This window comes from Indicator indicator, chromosome 11, assembly GCF_027791375.1.
Source record: "Indicator indicator isolate 239-I01 chromosome 11, UM_Iind_1.1, whole genome shotgun sequence".
NCBI classification, from domain to species: Eukaryota; Metazoa; Chordata; class Aves; order Piciformes; family Indicatoridae; genus Indicator; species Indicator indicator.
In genome coordinates, this window is record NC_072020.1 from 17,366,207 (window position 1) to 17,386,551 (window position 20,345).

At 48.0% G+C, this 20,345-nt stretch overlaps 1 protein-coding gene across 1 annotated transcript; it reads left to right on the forward strand.

Annotated features, from left to right (window-relative positions):
• Positions 1–696: 696 nt before the first annotated feature.
• On the forward strand, positions 697–18,232 carry EAF1 (ELL associated factor 1). Its single transcript, XM_054384931.1, has 6 exons — positions 697–831; positions 4,282–4,376; positions 7,561–7,697; positions 9,615–9,781; positions 15,822–16,052; positions 17,988–18,232. The coding sequence occupies exons 1-6, from the start codon at positions 729–731 to the stop codon at positions 18,032–18,034; spliced, it is 780 nt and encodes a 259-aa protein (XP_054240906.1). The 5' UTR covers positions 697–728; the 3' UTR covers positions 18,035–18,232.
• The last annotated feature ends 2,113 nt before the right edge of the window (positions 18,233–20,345 follow it).

A 20,345-nucleotide genomic window follows, 5' to 3' on the forward strand; every position in this document is an offset into this window, starting at 1 on the left:
CCCAAGGCTAACTTTTTTTTCTTTAGTACATCTTTCATCACTTAATTTAGGTAAAATGAGGATCTAGAAGCAGAAGGGAAAAAAAGAGGAAAAGTTACAGTGTGCACTTATTAGAGTTTTGCAGTGAATTTAACGTGAATTTAATCCCGCACAGCCCAGTAGGGCCCACGCAGCCAAAATGTTGATATTTCTTCATAAGACAAGTTAGAAAAATCAATAAACACCCAACCTGCTCCTTTCAGGGCCCGCTCTGTACCCAGAGAGCACTGCGGAGGGCAATTAGCACCACGCCAAAGGCGCTTAACAGCAGCCGTTCAGCACGCAGAGCCTCTCAAAGGTCTTTAACCCAGCTCTGAGGGATCCCCGCTCCCCCGCAAGGACACCGGCTGTCCCCCAGCCCTGCTTCCCCACAGGGGCCGGGCCCCCACCATACCGAGGCGCCCAGCAGTCAAGGCCCCTCCTGCCCGGCCCGGCCCTGCGCAGGGCGGGCAGCGCTGGGTTCCCCCTCTGCTGAGGGACGTCCCTCGGGGACCCGCGCCCCTTCTGCGCGGTCAGCGGCCGCCGCTCAGCCCAGCGTCCTCGCCTCACCCCGCCGTACCCAGCGCCGCCGGCCCCGGAGCAGTTTCCCGGCTGCACTCGGCCCCCGGAAGGGCGCCGGGCGGCAGCGCACGGAGGAGAGGAAGGGACCAGCCGGGCCAGGCGAGGAAGGGACGGTACGGAGCGGGGACATGAACGGCTCGGCGAACTCGCTGCTGGACAAGGAGGAGCACCCGCTGCAGCTGGGCGAGAGCTTCGAGCGGCGGCCCAAGGCCTCCTTCCACACCATCCGCTGTGAGCGCCGTCCCTGCTCTCCCGCGGGCCCCGCCGCGGCCGCCCCTTCTTGCCGCTTCCCTCCCGCGCCCCGGCCCCTGCCCCGGCCGCACTTCCCCTTCTGGCGGGCCGGTCTCTCCTGCCAGCGAGTCCCCTGTCCCCGGACCCCTGCCCGCCGAACAGCCCCGGGGCGGAGGGCAGCACCTGTGCGGCGCCCTGCCAGCCTCGCCAAGGCTTCCTCCTGGTGTTCTTCCGCGGCCTCTTGCTCGCTAAGGGCCGTCTCCGTCCCGCCACGACGGAGCCTTCCTCTCGTCCTGGTCGCCGCTGCGCCTCTCCGCCTCGTTTAAACCGCCACTCCAAGGCTTCGGTCCCCCTCGGCGCCAGTGTGCCCCTCTCCCGTCCCCCTCAGTGCCGGTGTCCCCTCCCCGTCACTCCACGCGTGTTTTCCCCGCGGAGGAGCCGGCGGGAGGGGGTCCGAACTGGGTGGGCGAGGAGCTTGTGAAGTGTTTCCTGAGAGGAGCGTCGGCAGCACGACGCGACCCTGCCTGCGGGCACTGGCGCTCGGTTTGTTCTGTCGTGGCAGCTGCAGCGCGGGTGGCCGCGCGTCGCCCGGACCTGCCGCAGAGCCTGCAACGGAGCTGCGTTGGACCGCAGCCCCGGCGGCATCGGTTCGCTCTGTAGCTAGGGATTTTCTCCGTGAGGCAAGGGGCGAGCAGCGGCCCCAATAGGGCAAGCAGCTGCCAGCGGCCCCGGCCCGGCTGCCAGCAGCCGGCTGCCGACGGAGCAGACGGCAGTCGCTGCCCAGGAGAGCCAGCAGCAGTGGCGGGTCAGGCGCTGCCTCATCAGTGTCAAAACCTGGGCAGGGTCTCCAGCAGTTCAATAACTGGAAGGACATCCGTGCCTTTTAGACACCAGATAGTTCAGCTGCTCCGTTCTAGCATTGGGCACATTTCATTTCCCATCATAAGACTGAAGAGAAGTTCACTGTGTCTCTGTACTTGAATTCTGTGGGCGAGAAATTGTCTTTGCCTCCCCTAAACGAGTACAATGTTTAGAATGAGTAGTAGGTTGCAGCAGATAATCTCTAAGGTCCTTTCCAACCTAAGCCATTCTATGATAAATCACCAAGAGTAAATGAAAGTAACACTAAACTTAGGTTTCAGTGGCTCTGTATTAAGTTGGGGGAATTTATATGGTTAACAGTAGGATTTTTTGGTTAATGATGCATAATCCTAGACTCAACCTCATGGCCCATGTCCATACACTATGAGAAAGTAATGTTGATCATATTAAGTCCCTTGAGAGTGACATGAAATCACAGCTTTCTAGCCTGTGCTGCTCCCCAAGCAGTTAGTGGCTGAGGCTGTTTTGCTCAGCAGTAAACTCTGGCTAGTGGATCAACACTTAAATTTTGTATTTCACCCCCCTGCTCATACATAACTCCCCCACGCTAAAGGATCCCATTCCATGGGTTTGGTGCATATACCCCTTTACACACAGCACTGGACAGCTTTCTCCAGCAAATCCCCAGTTAGAAATCAAAATATTAAACCAGCCCAACTATCAAACAAATGAGGTTGTTGTCCGTTAGTGCATGAATTAAACCTCAGCCATATCCAGGTAGAAATGCACTGGGTTCCTACAACTGGAAGTGCTTCAGTAATAAATTCATTAAGAGATTGCAAAGCCAAAGCTCTTCAGATGACATCTGGAAGAATGCAGGGTTATTTCAAAAGAGCCTCTGTGTGTGTTGCATTTTCTACCCATGACTTTCAAGTGAGATCTCTTCATTTCCTGGTGATACATTATTATTTTTTCCCCTAACTGTTGATCTGGAATGATGTATCTGGGATCCCAGCACTACATTGTTCTCATAATCCTCTTCACCCAAACCACAATAAGAGGATTTTGCAGGCTAAATCTGTTTTGGCCTTCTTAAAAGACTTCATTCCTTTCCAAAATGTTTATGAAACACTGTACTGGGGGAAAAAAAAAAGGATTATCCCTGGGAAATGTGTCTTAAAAACAGGAGGCTTTTGGAGGAAGGACTGCACTTGGGTGGACTTGGAGGGACATTCATGCATGGCTAGCCAAGCACATGCACCTAGTAAGCTGTCCAGATGACAAGAGTTTGTTGAGTCTTTGTGTAGAGTAGCTGTGTTCTGCTGATACCCAGGGAGGAGGTGTGGTATTGATACTCCTTTTAGCTGCAACTCCTGATGCCTTGTTGGCAAAGCCACCGGCTCTTGTGCAGCTGGTTTGTTTTATTTAGCAAGCTTGCACATGAAGAAGGTGGGAAGCAATGGCTAGAAATAGATTGCTCAGATGGAAATGAAGGGTATGATTTGGTCTGGCAGTTAAGGCATCAAGATGAAGTCAAGCGTGCCTGATTCTGCTTGTGGTGCTGTCAGAGTGAAACCCAATTAGACATTAACATCTTCCTAATGAGAAGTTACTGTAAGCTGGGGGTTTGTTTTTGTTTTTTGCAAGTGTGCTTTTCGCAGTGGAATCATTGCTTAAATTTGTTCTGAGATAGTAATTTCTTAACTAATATGGTAATTAAAAACCTTGATGGTGAATGTAATTGCACCTCTTCATACCCAGAGATGCTAGAACTGAATGGAGGCTTATCTTAAAACCCAACAAAGCAAGCCAACCTATATTTGCCTGCTCTTAGTTCACTGCGAACCTCTGTGAAAAGATTACAGCTTCTGATATTTTTTCCTTTTTTTTTTTTTAGTGGCTCACCAGCATGACAATAATGAGGGGAAATAATTTTAAGTTAAAATGTTCTTAGTTCAAATAAATACTGAAGTGCCTTGTATGGGGGGGCAAAACATTCTGTACAATGCAGCAAAAATACTTCAAATTAGGGTTAGTCTAAAGCTGTTGGAGTCTCGCCTTGGTCATGCTTTCCATCTGCAGTGGCTTTGGACTAAGTAAGGTCAGCACCTCATGAGTGGGTTCAGGGGTCTCCTTTGCCCTTGAGGAGGTATTGTGGAGGCAAGATGGCTGTTAAATAGCCAGAAATGCCAGTACGGCTACAGGAGTTGGTGTCACTAGATTGGTCTTTGTCACAGAAGGTGTCCTCAGGTTTGGAACTGGCAGCAGCCACACAGACCCCGAGTCCTGAAGCTGATACTCTTGAGATACATGGTACAGTTTTACACCTGCTTGCAAACTCAGTTGTCAGAGCCTGAGCTTTGGAGAAGTCTGCTTTTGGTCTTCATGCAGAAGGTGTAAAATCTTCCTTTCATTTCACAAAGGAGGTAGAGAGTCTGGTACCATCCTATGACGGGCACCCTAAGCACAGACACCTTGGGGCTGGTGCATTATCCCACCCCACTGCAAGCACTGGTGTGTGCTCCAGCATCAGCTGCAATCCCAGTCAGTGTGCAGTGGCTCTGGGCAGGGCAGGGTGACACTTCTGAAGCCTCTAAGAAATGTAATCACAATTGTTTCCCTCCCCAGATGATTTTAAGCCAGCATCGATTGATACCTCTTGTGAGGGGGACCTCCAGGTCGGTAAAGGAGACGACGTAACCATCACCTTGCCCCATATCCCAGTAAGTTTGTTACATGTGTCCTTGTACGCTCTCCAGGGCAGTTGCTGTCTGAGGGAAATGTTCTTTGCACTTTTGTCTTTTTGTCAAATTATGCCATAAAGATCTGCCCTGTGAGAGTGGAGGCCAAACAGCAATAAAACAAGTGATCAAACTGTTTGTAGCTGCAACTGGTTTGTAATTGAAGCCTCAGTGGTTTCCTTACCAAGACAAAAGCCAGTGCTTGCCTGCTGGCATGGGAGGTGTTTGTGAGCTGCAGTTAATGCTGGGTCAAGCCCATAAAGCAGAACTGGCAGGCATCAGTGGCACTGGTGGTTGCAGGGGGCACCAGGCATTTTGGAAGCCATGAGTCAGATCCTTTTGGTGTTGTTTATTCTAGCATGTTGGGATTTAATTAGCAGGTGATGGCACTGTGATAATTTTCACTGAGTGAAGCTTTTTGCCTGCTTCCTCCTGTTCTTGTTTTTAATGTGGCTTGGGTCACCTTTAGTGCATCAGGAGGTCAGCTGCTGGGGTGTGCCTATAAAAATGATGAGCACGGCAGTGCTATTTGAGAGCAGGATTCGTAGCAGTGGCCTTGGACTGAGTGGGAACAGTGTTGTTCACTTACATTTGTGTCCAGCATCTGTGCACTGCTGAGTCTGGTTTGTCCTCTGGTGAGCACAAGCAGCGTCAACCTTCAGCATGCTCAGGAGCCCAGGCAGCTGAGGGTGCTGAGCACACTTGCTCCATGTGTCCTAGTCCAGGGCATTGTCACCTGCTGCAGACTGAGAGCTAGGGAAGGTAAGAAATTCTGGGGTAGTTTCAGCCTGACAAGATGGACTAAACTGCTTGGATCCTGCTTTGGTTCTCGGTTGCTCAACGACTGGGTAAGACTTAGATTAGGAGTTGTGTTTTGAACTAGTCCCTGAGGATACCTCTGATGATACCTCTGATGATTTGTTCAGTGGAGATATTTTGGTGTTTCTTGCTGCTTGGATAAGTTGAAGGACTGCTTCTACATGTGGAACATGTTTGCTACTGGAACAGGCTGCCCAGAGAGGTTGTGAAGTCTCCTTCTCTGGAGACATTCAAAACCCACCTGCATACATTCCTGTGTGACCTTGCCCTAGGTGATCCTGCTCTGACAGTGGGGTTTGACTGGATGATCCCTGGAGGTCCCTTCCAACCTCTACCATTCCGTGATTTAATGCCTTTAATAGTTGTGAATAATTTCTGTTTGTTAAAAAACCCTGATGCATGGAGACAAATTGATTCAATGTCACCCCTTTTACCTGCTTCCTCCTTCTATCCTATGATCAGCAGGATCTGTGAGCCACTGTTTTTTGGGCACTAGCATCAAACCTAAAGGTTTCATTTGAAACAGATGGCTGAGGCTGTTCATTTGCTTAAGCAGGGTTCCATATCTGCTTATTTTTTTAGCCAAAATCCCAGTCTTTGCTGAGTTAGGAGACTACTGGGTAGCAGGAGGACAGCAAACAAACACTGATCAATTTGCATTAAAGTTGTGCATTATACGTTTCCTGGCTTAGTTGTCAATAGCAATCAGGATTTGACTGTCAGCTTGCTTTTTATTCTCTTAAATGTTCCTTTCCTCGCTCAAATGCAGGAGTGATAAAGATGTGACATGCCTGTGAAGAGCAGGCTTTCTTGAGACATCCTTTCTTCATCCTATCTGTATCTCTCACTGTGCCTTTGTTGAGAATTCTGGTATTTTTCCCCACCCTTACTATTCTGAAGCTCTTTTAAATTCAAACATAATTCTGTTCATTAGCAATAGGGAGAACAGGAACTGCACTGAGTGGCTAAAATCTGACTGTGAGTTTCTGCTGCTCAGAATAAAGTGTGACACAAGAGTGCCCTTTTCCGCTTTCTCCCTGACTTTGGCTGCTTTCCTATACCATGTCCAAATAAGCTGGGTTTTTTTTGCAATGTCTTTTGTACAGTAGCTGTACATTGCAGAGAGGTCTGAGGAGGTCTCCTAGCTGAGAAGGTGTTTCTGTGTGTCCCCTTTGAGTGGCATGTCCTATGTCCTTGCTGCTGACCACAGATATCCTCTTAGCCCAGGTCTGGGGACGCAGCACAGCTGGGCACAGTCCCAGCCACATGAGCATGTCTCTATTGCTCCTTAGCCTAAGCCATTGGGACATGGCTCTGTGGGACGTGGGGATTCCTGGAAGGTGTCACAGTATCCTGTTTGCTTTGGAGAAGAGATGTCAGTATGATGCTGAGGGGTCTCGAACATCTCCTGTGAGGAAAGACTGAGAGAACTGGGGCTTTCTTCTCTGGGAAAGAGAAGACTGAGGAGGGATCTCATCAATGCTGATCAGTACTTCAAGGGTGGGTGGCAGGAGGATTGCACCAGGCTTTGTTTAGTGGTGCCCAGTGAGAGGATAAGAGGTAAGGGGCACAAATTTGGACATCAGAAGTTCCATTTAAACATGAGGAGGAACCTCTTTAATTTAGGAGTGACAGAGCCCTGGAGCAGGCTGCCCAGAGAGGTAGTGCAGTCTCCTTCTCTGGAGACATTCAAAACCCACTTGGACATGTTCCTGTGTGACCTTCTTTAGATGACCCTGCCTTGGCAGGGGGATTGGACTTGATCTCAAGAGGTCCCTTATAATCCCTACCATTCTGTGAACTGCATTGTGTCCCTGTGCTGCTCTGGCTTTGAAGAAGGCAGTTGTCCTTACATGGTTGGTGACAGTTACTTGTAATCTACCTTTTATATAGACAGAGAAATAAATACAAAGCATATTAAATTACTTTTCTTCAGTTGACCAAATATTTCTTCAGGAAACAGTTCTGCTACACAATTAGTCACAACTTTATCTCTTATCCAAACCCATGTTTTCTGAAGGAGAAACCTCAGGAAGATTTCTGACACTCATCAGGGCAAACGATGCAAATTCTCTTAGGTTACCATGTGGGGAATGAGTCCTGTAAACAAAGGCATCCAAGAGAACATGTTTTGTCCCTGCAGAGATGTTTAAAATGCTGAAAGGCATGAGGAAATGCCTGATCTGCTGCACACAGCTGTATTTTTCCCTTCTCATGAACGAACATTTTCTGCAGGAGCTAAAGATTAACTGCCCAGCCTGGTGATCATTGCGCTGCCTGGAGTCATTTATCATGAACGTTGGGACAGGGGAATCTAACCAAATGTGTGCTCTCTCTTTGATACCAGGGCTCCACTCCACCCATGACTGTGTTCAAAGGAAACAAAAGGCCGTATCAGAAGGACTGTGTGCTCATTATCAACCATGACACTGGGGAGTATGTGCTGGAAAAGCTTAGTAGCAGCATCCAAGTCAAAAAAACAAGGTAAAGCTGGCGACAGGACTGCTGATAAGCTTAACTCTTGCTGAAGTTTCTTCCTCAGACTCTTTGGAAGCAGAGCTCTGTTTTCTTTTCTTTGGTAGTGGTGTTTAATTACCAAGCCTTACAGGCTTCACATGGCCAATTATCTTGCCTAGAAACGCCAGTAGGAGCGTGAATCCAAGAGTAAGGAATCTGGAAATGCTCTATTGCTGAAAGGACATAATTATAGTTGACAGTGAAACAAACATCTCTGATGATTTGAAGCTTTGGAAGCTGGAATATGTTTCAGGAATCTCGAGTTAGCTGAAAAAGACCATAGAAATATTAGGGCTATCAAAAGGATATCCTGTGGAAGCAGTCATGATGCTTTACTAATACACTCCTAGGGAGCAAGAAACACTCATCCCTGCCTTGGATCAGTGATAAATAAAGGGAAACATAAACTCAAAGCATCCAGCGGAGGAGGAACTGTAGAAGTAGTGGCTGTGAGATTTTGTCTGGACAAGCTGCTGAGCCCAGAAACCCTCTCTGACCCAATATTCTTCCTTCACTGCACACAGTGTGTGCAGCTGGAACATTTTTTGTAGCCTTGCTGCTCTGCAGGTACCTGTTGTCCCTGATGGTGTTTTTTCAGCATCACTGGACCACAGGCTATTGGGATTTAAAGAGAAAACAGTTGTTCACATATCTCATGAAAAAGAATCCTTGTTCTTGTTCGGGGCACTGGTGAGGCCACAGTTTGAATACTGTGTTCAGTTTTGGGTGCCACGGTATAACAGAGACACCGAGGGGCTGGAGTGTGTCCAGAGGAGGGCAACGATGCTGGTGAAGGGTCTGGAGAACAGGGCTGGTGAGGAGCAGCTGAGGGAACTGGGGGTGTTTAGTCTGAAGAAAAAAAGGCTAAGGGGAGACCTGGCTCTATACAGCTCCCTGAAAGGTGGTCGGAGGCAGATGGTCAGTCTCTTCTCTCAAGTAATTAGTGATGAGACAAGAGGAAATGCCTTCAAGTTGCACCAGGGGAGGCTTAGGTTGGAGATGAGGAAAAAAATTCACTGCTGCAAGAGTGGTCAGGGATTGGAACAGGCTGCCCAGGGAGGTGGTGTAGTCCCCATTCCTGGTGTTCAAGAAACGTGTGGCCATGGCACTTGGGGACATGGTGATTCTATGTGGCCTAGGTGGCCGAAGGTTAAAAGGAGGATCCAGTGTGTATTTTGGGGTTATAGGAGGTGTCCCTGCCCATAGGGGTTGGAATTAGATGACCTTTGAGGTTGCTACTTTCACTGCCAAGGATATTGAGCGTCCTGTGGTCTCCATCCCATCACTGAGTTAGTGAAAGGAAGAAGTTCCTGACCTGAACTGAGCAGCTAAGCACAGCGTCGCTCTGGAGGCTATTTCCCACTAAGGAAACAGCTTAAACTGTTTTTAAGGGATAATGGCAAATGAATGAGAAGCAGGAATTAAATGCTTGCATGCTGCATTTAGCAGCAAGAATGATTGCTCCAGTCGAGTTGACCTCTAAGAGAGGAGATGGGTTTGAGACGATTTAATTGCAAGTGAGAAATCTCTTCCTTCTGCTGTGGTTGTTTTCAGCAGGGTTTTGCTACGAGTGGATTTGTTTTGTTGTGCAGTTACTTTATGTTACTACGATTGCTGATTGGTTTTGAAAAAAATACAAATGCTGATTGCTGAATTAAAGCCTTCTTTGTTCTTCAAGAAGAGAATTTGGTACCACTGAACCAGTCTGGATGGAAAGGACATTCTGCAAGGGTGCTGCAGTGCAGTGGTGGATGCTGGCTTGTTACTGAAAGCAGGAGTTGCTTAAAGAAAGCTGCAGTTCACTGTTCAAAAGGAAAGCATGGGTGACACCCCAGTGCCAGGATGTTGCCAATGCTGATGTCCGTGGTGGGTTTGTCTTTGCAGAGCAGAAGGCAGCAGTAAGATTCAGGCCCGGATAGAGCAGCAGTCTGCCCGAGCATCTCAGCCTCCTTCACAGTTCAGAGCCCCAACCAAGCCAGCAGCTGGGCCCAAAACTTCTCCTTTGAAGGATAACCCCTCGCCTGAGCCGCAGCTGGATGACATTAAGAGAGGTAAAGAAGGGTTTGTAGTTTCCTGAGTTTGGGCTGGGTTTGCCTTTCCTCTTTATAATGAAAAAAAATGAGTGTGCAGTTTATAAAACTGTGGGAATGTTCAGAGATTAAAAGCTGCTACTTGACAGGTTGGTTATCTTTAAGGCATCTGAGTGAATTATTGATGCTCCTCTGCCAACACAGATACTTATGCTGCAGTCTCCCCTGGCATGAGAGAACCTCCTTTTCTGGATAGTTTTCTTTGTTCCAAACTGTTTCTCTATTCTGAAAAGCAGTCAGAATAAGCATGAATTGGGAAATGTGTAGCTGGTTGCTAGAGCAGTCGAATGGAAACAACCACAAAAGCTAATGATCTGAGATCTGGTTATGGAACCGTGGCTTGGAGGAGCTGTCCTGCACTGAGTGGAGCTGAAGCTGCTGCCAGTGGGGTGGAAGGGCTGAGTGGCTGCGTTCCCACCACCAGGCTGGAGCTGCTCCTGTGCCCAGCACTGCTGGCAGGGGCAGGATGAGAGAAAACAGCCCTGCAGCTTTCTCTTCTGCAGCCTTGGTCACAGCTGCCACGGAGCTGCTGTGCTTCTGCTGAGCCACCTTGAGGGGCTGGCTGGCTGCCCTCAGCCTCCTGCTTAAGCAGTGCTTTGTCGCCATGCTTTGCTGCAGGCAGGGCATGCTGTCTCTCCTTTCATACTGGGGTGGTATCTGGCTAGACTGTCAGAAGAAGGAAGACTTCAAACTGAAATTTTTGTTTGGTTCTCTTGTGTTTCTTCTCTGGCACCAGATGCAGTTATTTTTTATAGAAGATTGTTCTTTTTTTCTGGGTCTCTTTCTCTTTTTTTGTCTTATATAGCTATTTTCGCCTGTAGACTTAGCCTGTGTTAATTGCCCAGACTCTGTTAATTACCTAGCAGGGATATTTTTTCAGTTCAGGTGACATTTTCACTGCTAAGCTATCTGTGTGTTTGCATAGGTGCTGGCTGGCCTCACTCTCTGGCAGCAGCAGTGTTTGCAATCCCTGGATGCTGGTCAGCAGGCAGAGTCTCCATCTGAGGGTGTTAGCCACAGTTCCCTTAGCTGCAGTGCCATTTTTATTTTCTGTGTCATAGGTAAGAAGAAAGATAACAAGTGATAAGAACTTAATCACTTGTGGATTTCAAATATCTTTTCTCAGTGTGTGGAATAAGTTCCTTCACCCCTTGGGGCACATCTTGTATACAGACAGCAACTCGTAAACCTTAATGACGTTGGTCAGCTGTGACATCTCTTCTACAAAGACCATTTTCTAATGGGCTAAAATAGAAATCACATTGGTTATAACTCTCCCAGTAAGTTTTTCATCATCCAAATAAATAACTTTTGATGTTTCATTTCCACAGTCAAGCAAAACAACACCTGACTTGTACTAAAAAAAAGGACTTCAAGTTGGTGTTTTATAGGGAGAGTCATTCAAGGCCCCAAAAGAGCAAAAATACCTGAGCAGGGTTTTTTTGCTTGCAGTATAGGCTCTTTATAACTTCTTTCCAGCATTGATTGTCTAGAGCATCAGCATTTCTGAGCCATTTATATCATAAGAAACTGCTTGGGAAAAGTAGAGCTAAAATGGTACCATTGTACAATAAAAGTAATTAATAAAACCTACCTGTAAAAGCTGTGAGATAGTCTGCAGTGCTGTTACCTGCCCTCAACCTGTCTTCTTATTAACAAGGGCTTGTAAGTTCTGAGGAGACTCTTTTAGAATCAGAGAATCATAGAATGGTTTGGGTTGGAAGGGACCTCTAAAGGTCGTCCAATCCAACCCCCCTGCACTCAGCAGGGAAATCCCCCACTAAAGCAGCTTGCTCAGAGCCTTCTCCAGCCTCACATTGAATATTTCCAGGCATGGGGCCTCAACTACCTCCCTGGGCAACCTGTTGCAGTGTTCCAGCACCCTCATGGTACAGAATCTGTTCCTCACATCCAATCTAAATCTGCTCTGCTCTCATTTCAAACCATTCCCCTCATCCTGTCCCTGCAGGCCTTTGCAAACAGTCCCTCTGCAGCCTTCTTGTAGCCCCCTTCAGGTACTGTCAGGCTGCTGTTAGGTCTGCCTGGAGTCTTCTCTTCTGCTGGCTGAACACCCCCAGCTCCCTCAGTCTGTTCTCATAGCAGATGTGCTCCAGCCCCCTAATCATTTTTGTGGCCTCCTGTGGACCCTCTCCATCAGCTGGCATCCCACAGCTGGACACAGCACTGCAGGTGAGGTCTCAGCAGAGCAGAGGGGCAGGATCTCCTCTCTCCATCTCTGGCCACACTGTTTTGGATGCAGCCCAGGCTGCCTTTGGCTTTCTGGGCTGCAAGTGCCCATTGCTGGCTCCTGTCCAGCTTCTCCTCCACCAGCACGCCCAAGTCCTTCTCTGCAGGGCTGCTCTCAGTCTCATCACCCCCTGGATTGCTCTTGTAGGATTGCCCTGGCCTAGGTGCAGGGCCTTGCCTTACTGAACCTCATGAGATTCTGCTCAGCCATCTCTTCAGCCTGTCCAGGTCCCTCTGGATGGCCCCATCCCATCCTTCAGACTTAACCAACCACACCACTCAGCTTGGTATCATTTGCAGACTTTCTGAGGGTGCCTCAGTCTTGCTGTTGATACCATCGATGAAAAGATTAAGCAGCACTGGTCTCAGTATGGATCCAATACTGCTACCCAAGCACTGGCTTTCCTTTTGGTGGAACTTGGAAATACCTCCTTTGTACAAAAGAAAGACAAAGCATAAAGCTGAAATTCTGTGGTTTTTCTTTAGTGGGCACTGCACAGAATTGAGAATCCCCAGAGGAGGTGGCTGAAGGATCTGTGGTGCAGGGATTCTCTTGCTCCCAGTGTGTGCTACTTCAGGACGTGATAAGATGCAGCTCCGGTGATAGTTTTAAGCTAACCTCAGTGCAAGTTTCTGCTCTTCCCCAGTACTCTCAGATATACATTCCCAGAGCTCCCCTCTCAGATGAGCTGGGAAAGGAACTTGCAGGTAGATCAGTTCTCTTTCCCATTATACAGCTGTCCAAACAGCAGCACCTGAGGATAGAGTCAGAGCCTGTGGGAATTGCACCAGTCCTCCCCTGCATGAAGCCTTTGGGAGGCTGTGTCTGGGATTCTTTTCCCTGCAAGCTGTTATGTTGTCCTCCTGCCTGAAGGGAGCAAAGAGAGGATAAGGGCTTGTTCTTTTGAATACTTGGCTGCATCTGATGACATTCCATTAAGCAGTGAACATTCTCAGACATCCCCCACAATGCAGCCATTTATGTGTATGAAATAATCAGTGTTTATCAGATGTATTTGACAATCACAGAAATTCTTTCACTAACATTGACATAATTACAGCATGCCCTACTTGGGAAAAAAAAAAAAAAGAGCCCCAAAACCATAGTTCTGCTTTGGAGACCCTAAATTCAGTGCTTAAAAATCTGAAAAGCTTCTTGTTTACCTAAAATCATAGAATGGTTTGGGTTAGAAAAAAACCTTAAAGATCATCTAGTTTTAACCCTTCTGCCATGGGCAGGGATGCCTCCTACCAGACCAGGAAAGCCAAAGATCCTGTTCCTAAATCCAAAGGAAAAACAGAATTCCCACTAGCACTGCATAGGATGCTGTCATTAATAACACAGGATGCATCTCAGTTTTGCCATTAGCAGTCAATTCCAGACAATTAATGCTCCACCTTCACTTAAAGACTCTTAAAGAATGGAAACCCACTGTGCAGATCAAAACTAGGGAGATCCCCTCTCTAGTTATCTTACATTTTGACATTTGCATGCCACTGTGTTACCCATGAAATTCCAAAGCATGCTTCATCATGAGCTTTCCAAGGGTCCAGAGGAGGACCATGAAGATGATCCAAGGGCTGGAACACCTCTGCTATGAGGACAGGCTGAGGGAGCTGGGGGTGTTCAGCCTGGAGAAGAGAAGGCTCCAGGGACAGCTAATAGCAGCCTGCCAGTACCTGAAGGGATCCTACAGGAAGGCTGCAGAGGGACTTTTCCTGAGGGTGTCTAGAGACAGGACAAGGGGAAATGGTTTGAAGCTGAGGCAGAGCAGGGTTAGACTGGATCTGAGGAAGAAGTTCTTCAGTATGGGGATGGTGAGACTCTGGAATAGGCTGCCCAGGGAGGTTGTTGATGCCTCTTGCCTGGAGGTGTTCAAGGCCAGGCTGGATGAGGCCTTGAGCAGCTGAGTCCAGTTGGGAGGTGTCCCTGCCCAGGGTGGGGGGGTTGGAGGAGATGAGCTCTGAAGTCCCTTCTAACCTGAGCCATTCTAGGATTCTTATACTGTGTGTTCAAGAGGAAGAAGATGTGCCTGGCACACAGCTAAAGTGCAGATTACACAGGCAGTCTAGTTGGGGATCTAGATTTAGGAAGTAAGTTGAGGAGCAATCCCACTGTCCTTCAATATCCAGCATGTGGCTGCTGCCTTTCAGCAGCTCTCCCTTGCCTCTGATTCAACACAACTAGAGCATTTGAAATTGAGCTCTGAACTTTGAACAACAGCAGGTTAAAAAGTGGCAAAACGAAACTGAATTTCTCAAACCAATATGTGCTGAGCTAGAGGAACTCTCTACAGCAAATAATGTGAGGCTGAAAAACTTCCCTGGTCCTCTGTCATGTTAAGCAGTCCAAGGAAAATGGATCTGACTAATAAAAGGAAGAGTTCCAGTTGCTCAGACATGTTCCTGCAGGGGCTAAAGATAAGAAGCATTGAAACTGCCATTTCCACCTGAGAGAAAGACTCATTTAACATGAGCTGGCTATGCCATGCTAAGAAGGGTGGTCCCTAGCCAAGGAGCTTGGGCTTCACCTCACTCTTACACAACTGTGACCTAAGGTGAGTGACTCCTGGCAGTTGTTCTCCTTTGGTCAGGCAGAGATGACAATGTCTCATCTCTCCCTTCTTTCATTGTCTCTTTAGCCTGTGCCTTCTGCAGGGCAAGCAGTGAGTGCTAACCCTGTGGGTGTAGAACTTCCAGCACAACAAAAGCCTTGATGCTGAGAGTTTCACCTCCTGTGTTTGACACCTGTTAATACTGTTCCTAGGCAGGTGAGCTAAGCCACTGAATGTTCCACTTTGTGGGTGGGTACAACAGAATTGTTCTCTAATGGTGTCGAGGCCACTTACAGTTGGGACAGATGTAACAATGTGGTGTGATTTGGGGTGATAACCTGACTGCCCATTTGGTAAGCAGCAGTTTAGCCCATTGTCTTAAAAATGACAGTTTCAAACCATCACACCCATGCTAGCTGCTGGTGATGGGGTTGTTGTGGTGGTGTTCCAGTGTTTCTTTGCAATGGAAACCCTCAACTGGGTGTGTCTGACTTGAGTAACTCCCCAGGTTCAGAGCAGTCTGTATTTTCCTGGCTTCTCATAAGCTGTATAGCAGGTTAAGGAATTATTGCCACTCCCCAGCATGGGGAATATTCCCATCTGTCTTCATCTGCCCTGCTGTAAAGTTATCTGATGTGATCCATCTGCTTCTGAGGTTGCTTTTCAGTGAGATCTGTGCCTTTGCACTGCAGCAGTTTCATACAGGATTGGAAGTCAGGGCAGGTTCTGTTGTGGCCATGCCTATTCCCCCTGCTTTCTGTGCTGTCTGAAAGCCTAAATGTCACTGACAGCTGATAGCTGCGATTCCTCCATCTCAAAATGCTTTTGTAAAAACGGGCTGGCTGTTGGCCTGCAGAACTCAACCAGGAGCTCTACTTTGTATGTAGAGCATATAACCTGTAGAAAAGACTGCAGCAGGAAGGGCTTTCAGGTGTGTGAAGTATGTAAATAACAGTAGTGGGGAGATGAGGGGTCAGGATACTAACCTGTGCTCTTTGCTTCTTTAAGTTTAGCTACAACAACGAAGTAAAAAGGCTTTCAGCATTGGTTTGGTTTCCTTCCTGTCTCCCTATTTCATATAAGATGTTTTGATGGGAGAAATTAATACTTGACAAAATGGTTGCATTGTCATATTCTTTCCCCGAATTCCACGTGGCCCTGTTGCTGGTTTCAACCAGATGAATGTCCTTTCATTTCAGAGCTGAGAGCAGAGGTTGAGATTATCGAGCAGATGAGCAGCAGCAGCGGAAGCAGCTCCTCGGCTTCAGAAAGCTCATCTGGGAGTGAAGACGAAAGCTCCAGCAGCGAGGGGGAAGAGCCAGCACATGTGTCCCCTTCCCAGCCTCCACACCAGCAGTACAACAACAGGAATGCTGTGGCCAATGGCACCAGCAGGCCACAGGGCAGCAACCACCTCATGAACACGCTCCGTAAGTGAGGGCTGCGGGGGGCTGCTGGCACCACTCCTTTCCTTGGCCTCTTGGGCTAACTCTGTGAAGTGGCAGTCCCAGGGAGCTCCACCAGCCAGAATACATGGACAGAGCTTTTGTACAGAGGGCTAAGACCTCTCTGAAGGGGTGGAGATTGCTGCATTTTGTTCTAGAACCTGCAGGTCAAGAAGCATCACTGTGGGAGGATCTGGGGCCCAGAGGAGGACAGGAATTATTTTAATGTGAAAACACAGATTAGATGTAAATAGAGGGGTTGTCATGTGTCAGTGAAGGGTCTGTAAGGAGCTGTGAATGGCACAAGGCTGTCTGGTGGCCATACAGCCTCTGAGGTCTTCCTTGTTAGCTGTGTTGCTTTGTCACAGGGTTTACTCTCTGCTCACTGCAGCCTCTGAAAAGTGCAAGATCTGCTTCTAAAGCAGCTTGTTGCATGACTCTCTGTGGAGGGAAAGCATACAACTTGGTTGCTCTTTGCCTGGTGCTAGATGAGCTATATTCTGACTCAGTGGAGTTAAAATAATGCAATTACAAGCATCTAGAACTTAGTTATCATCAATTGTTCCTAATTCCTCCCGAGGCATGCTTGCATTCCTTCCTTGGCAGACCCAGGGGACTGGTGGAGTTTAAACACAGAACACTGTAGGGTTCCCAGCTTGAAGGAGACAAGTGCATCACACAGGCAGCACTGGAAAGGCCTGGTGGAGAACTGGAGAGGCCTGGCAGTCTTCCTGGCAGTCATGAATGCCTCAGTGGAAATCAAGGTTCAACATTTCCCTGTTCCTGGTTATGAACTGCCTCTTTCCAGCTTCTCCTGGGCCAGGCAACAGTACTGTGCACATCAGGGAGTGTGAACAAGCCTCTGACTCCAGGAGAATTTGGGAGCTGGAAGGGTATCTCCTTTTCTCAGGCAATGATAATTGTCTTTGGATTTAAAATCCTTTTGCTGAGGATTAGTATGTGCTTGAGTATTCAAGTCAAACCCAAGTTCTGGTTTCATAAAAGGGGAGGGAGGATGGAGAAATCTTGCAGAGCTGCTCTCACAGGGCCATGGAAGGATGCTTGTGAAGAGCACAAGCATGATTCTTGCCCCCTTTTGTCTTCCTCACCAGATCCCAGCAGAGCAGGGTCTGAGGCTGTAAGTTTGATCCGTGTCCTGGCTTCTTCTGTCTGTGCTCTCTTTGCACTCTGGAGGGGCCCTTCACCATCACAGCATGTGTCAGCTTTTCCAGCCCATTGCCTTCAGCTGTAATGGCTTTCAATTTCCTTTTGGCTTATTGACAAGTGGAGGCCTTGCCTTGGCTACCCAAATGGCCTAAACCAAAAATGTCTATTTCAAAAGGGCCAGGAGAGGCAGGGAATTCCCCAGTTCAGAGCCTGGCTGGCTGGAGGTTGTGGAATGCCTGGTGCAGCTGTTGGCATGGGGAGTGCTCTTCTCCCACCAGGGAGCAGCTTTGGTGGCTGTGGAGCTAAGGATACTGTTCAGTTTGGCCTGGATCTGGCCTGGTGTCAGCTCCATGCAGCAACTAACGTTGTGGCAAATGGAGAGCAGCTCCATCCAACTGGCAGGTGATGCTTCCTTTCACTTCATGTGCTCCTCAAACCCTCCCATGTAAACCTGACTGCTCTTTGCTTGACTGCTATGAACAGGTTCTTTACTATGAGGGTAGTGGTACACTGCAACAGGTTCTCTGGGGGGGTGGCTGGGGCCCCATCCCTGGAGATATTCAAGGTGAGGCTCAACAGGGCTCTGAGCAACCTGATCTAGTTGAGGATGTCCCTGCTTACTGCAGAGGGGGTTGGACTAGATGAGCTTTGGAGGTCCCTTCCAGCCCAGCCCATTCTGTGATTCTATAGTTCTAAACCTGAGTTAACAGCTACTCACTGATGCTGCTTTGTTGTTTTCTTTGTCCCCCTTAGGAAATGACTTGCAGCTGAGTGAGTCTGGGAGTGACAGCGACGACTAGAGGCTGGGCTTTTGCTCCTTCTGTTACATATCCCTGAAGAACTCATGTACCTGGAAGTGATCCTATGGCTTAGGAAGAGGAGCTGGCACAGGGAGAGAGTTCCATGTGTGGAATTTTAATAGGAGAAAGGCACAGCCCTACAAAATAGCAGCTACGGAAGGCTGCTTGACTTTGTGAATGAAGTGTACATTTTGTGTATATTCTTATCCTTCTAAAGCTTTACATAGATCATGTACAGTGGGGAAGCCAAGGTATGGTCCTGTCCATCACCTCTAAGTTTAATGTGTGGTTATATGATGTCACCTAAGAGTTTCTTGTTTGTAGGAGACATTCAGCCCATCATGACTTTGAGGGGGACTTTTGTATACAGATAGGATGAGCATGAGCCAACAACTGAGTTCCCAACCCAGGCAGGAGCTGGTGTGTGCACTGAAGTGGGGCTGTCAGAAACTGAGTTTTATGATGAAGTTGATTTCTTTGATTTGGGACTTTTCTAATGCCTTTTATTGCTATTTATGATCGATTTAATGGACTTAACTTTTAAAGAGCTGGAAACCAGAAACGATAAACCCATGTTCATCACAAACCTTGCTGCATCAGTGCCTTATAAGCAGTTTATTTAAAGAGGACTTCAATTCCTGCCATCTCTCCTGGAGGAAGCAATGCTGGCACTTCCTCAGATTGCTTCTGCAAACGGGGGCTGCATTTCACATACAGCAGCTGAGAGTGAGATAAAGGACAGACATCAGTCACCTGAACACAGACAAACAGGATTGAGATCAGCATCTTTGCAACTGAAGCATCTCCTTTAACTCAGACACTCAGTCCTAGCCTTCAGAAGTATTTAGGACCCCAATTACCAGTCACAGACACAAGATATTGGACTTAGGGAAATTGGCCTCTTCTTTGCAGTTTCCTAGAGAATGCAGAGAGAAGAGACAACTAAACAATTGGTGGTGAAACTGCAGAAGTCCCTCTCCCAGCCCAGTTGTCCAGGCAGACTTTGGTCCAGGCTATTTGCTGGACAGGATCTCTGTGCCTGGCAGGAGTGCACAGAACATGCAGTGTTTGCCTAGGATGAAATCGCCCCTGTTCCAGGGGGTTTGAAAGGTGCTTGGCTGGGATATCATTAACTTCTTTTGCTCACATGAAAAATGAGTGCCAGTGGAAAATGAGCTTGAGCACAAGACTGGCTTTTTAAATCCAGGATTCACTGGCATAGGAAAAGTGGTGCCACAGCTGTGGTGCCATCCTGAGGAATGGGAAGCTGAAGTGGTGGCCTCTCCATTCTGCATCGTCTGCTTTTGTCCACCTCTTAATTTCTGGCTTCACTGTTGCTTGTTTACTGAGCTTTTATAAGGTGTTGAAGAGCAAGGGGACATTTGAAGGGAGCTTTTCTGACCTGGTTTATTTCTTTGCATCAGATACATATCTAGGCATATTTTTGCATTCTTGTACATACCTTTCAAAATATTTGGGTTTTTTAAAGTGATTTGTGATGTGGGTCCATGTTTGAACAGACAGCTTTGGAATACACTTGATGTAAAGCCATAACTGCTGGGTTTTTTCTTTCTGACTTTTTTCTCCCTGTTCCTCCTCTGACAGCAGAACTGCTCTGATTTAACAAGCTGGTATCAGGTGGGGGGAGGGGGGGGAGTGTTACACTTGGGTGCAGGAGAGCTGCATGGTGGCTGATGGTCTAATTAATGCTAATGCTGCTTCTGAGTTCTCCCCAGCTGAAGATGTGGGGAAGCAGAGAGGCATTTCTCTGGTGCCATTTCCCAGTTCCTGCAGCTTATTCCTGAGTTCCTGAAATGGAAGAGCAGCAGGGCAGCATTTTCCTGGCTTATCTTTCACTGGCTGCTCCTGCATTCTGACATCCAGGGCATGTCACAAGGAGTTTACTGATGATGTGCAAATAAAATGTCTGAAACTTCAGAGGATAAGGCACCACCAGGCCACAGGGATGCAAATCACCAATCTAATGATGGTTCAGATCTGTGAGTAGGAAAGCTTCATTGTGAGGATCAATTTCTGCCTTGTTTTGTATCTGTACTGTAGGTCACATTTCCCTGCTATCCCTCCCTGAAAGATTTCTTCCCTCCCTGCTTGTTGGTGACCAAATCAAGATCCTGTCACACAGTTTCAGCTGTGCTTGGCCACCCTTCACCTCCCCTGAGGATGCTCTGTCTCAAGGATGGCCAGCCTGTTGTTGTTCAGCCTCATGTCCAGAGTACAGCACCTGGCTGCCCACAGGGCTGAGTGAGGTGGTGGCCCACAGCCCACTCGTGGACAGAAGCAGGACAGTGTC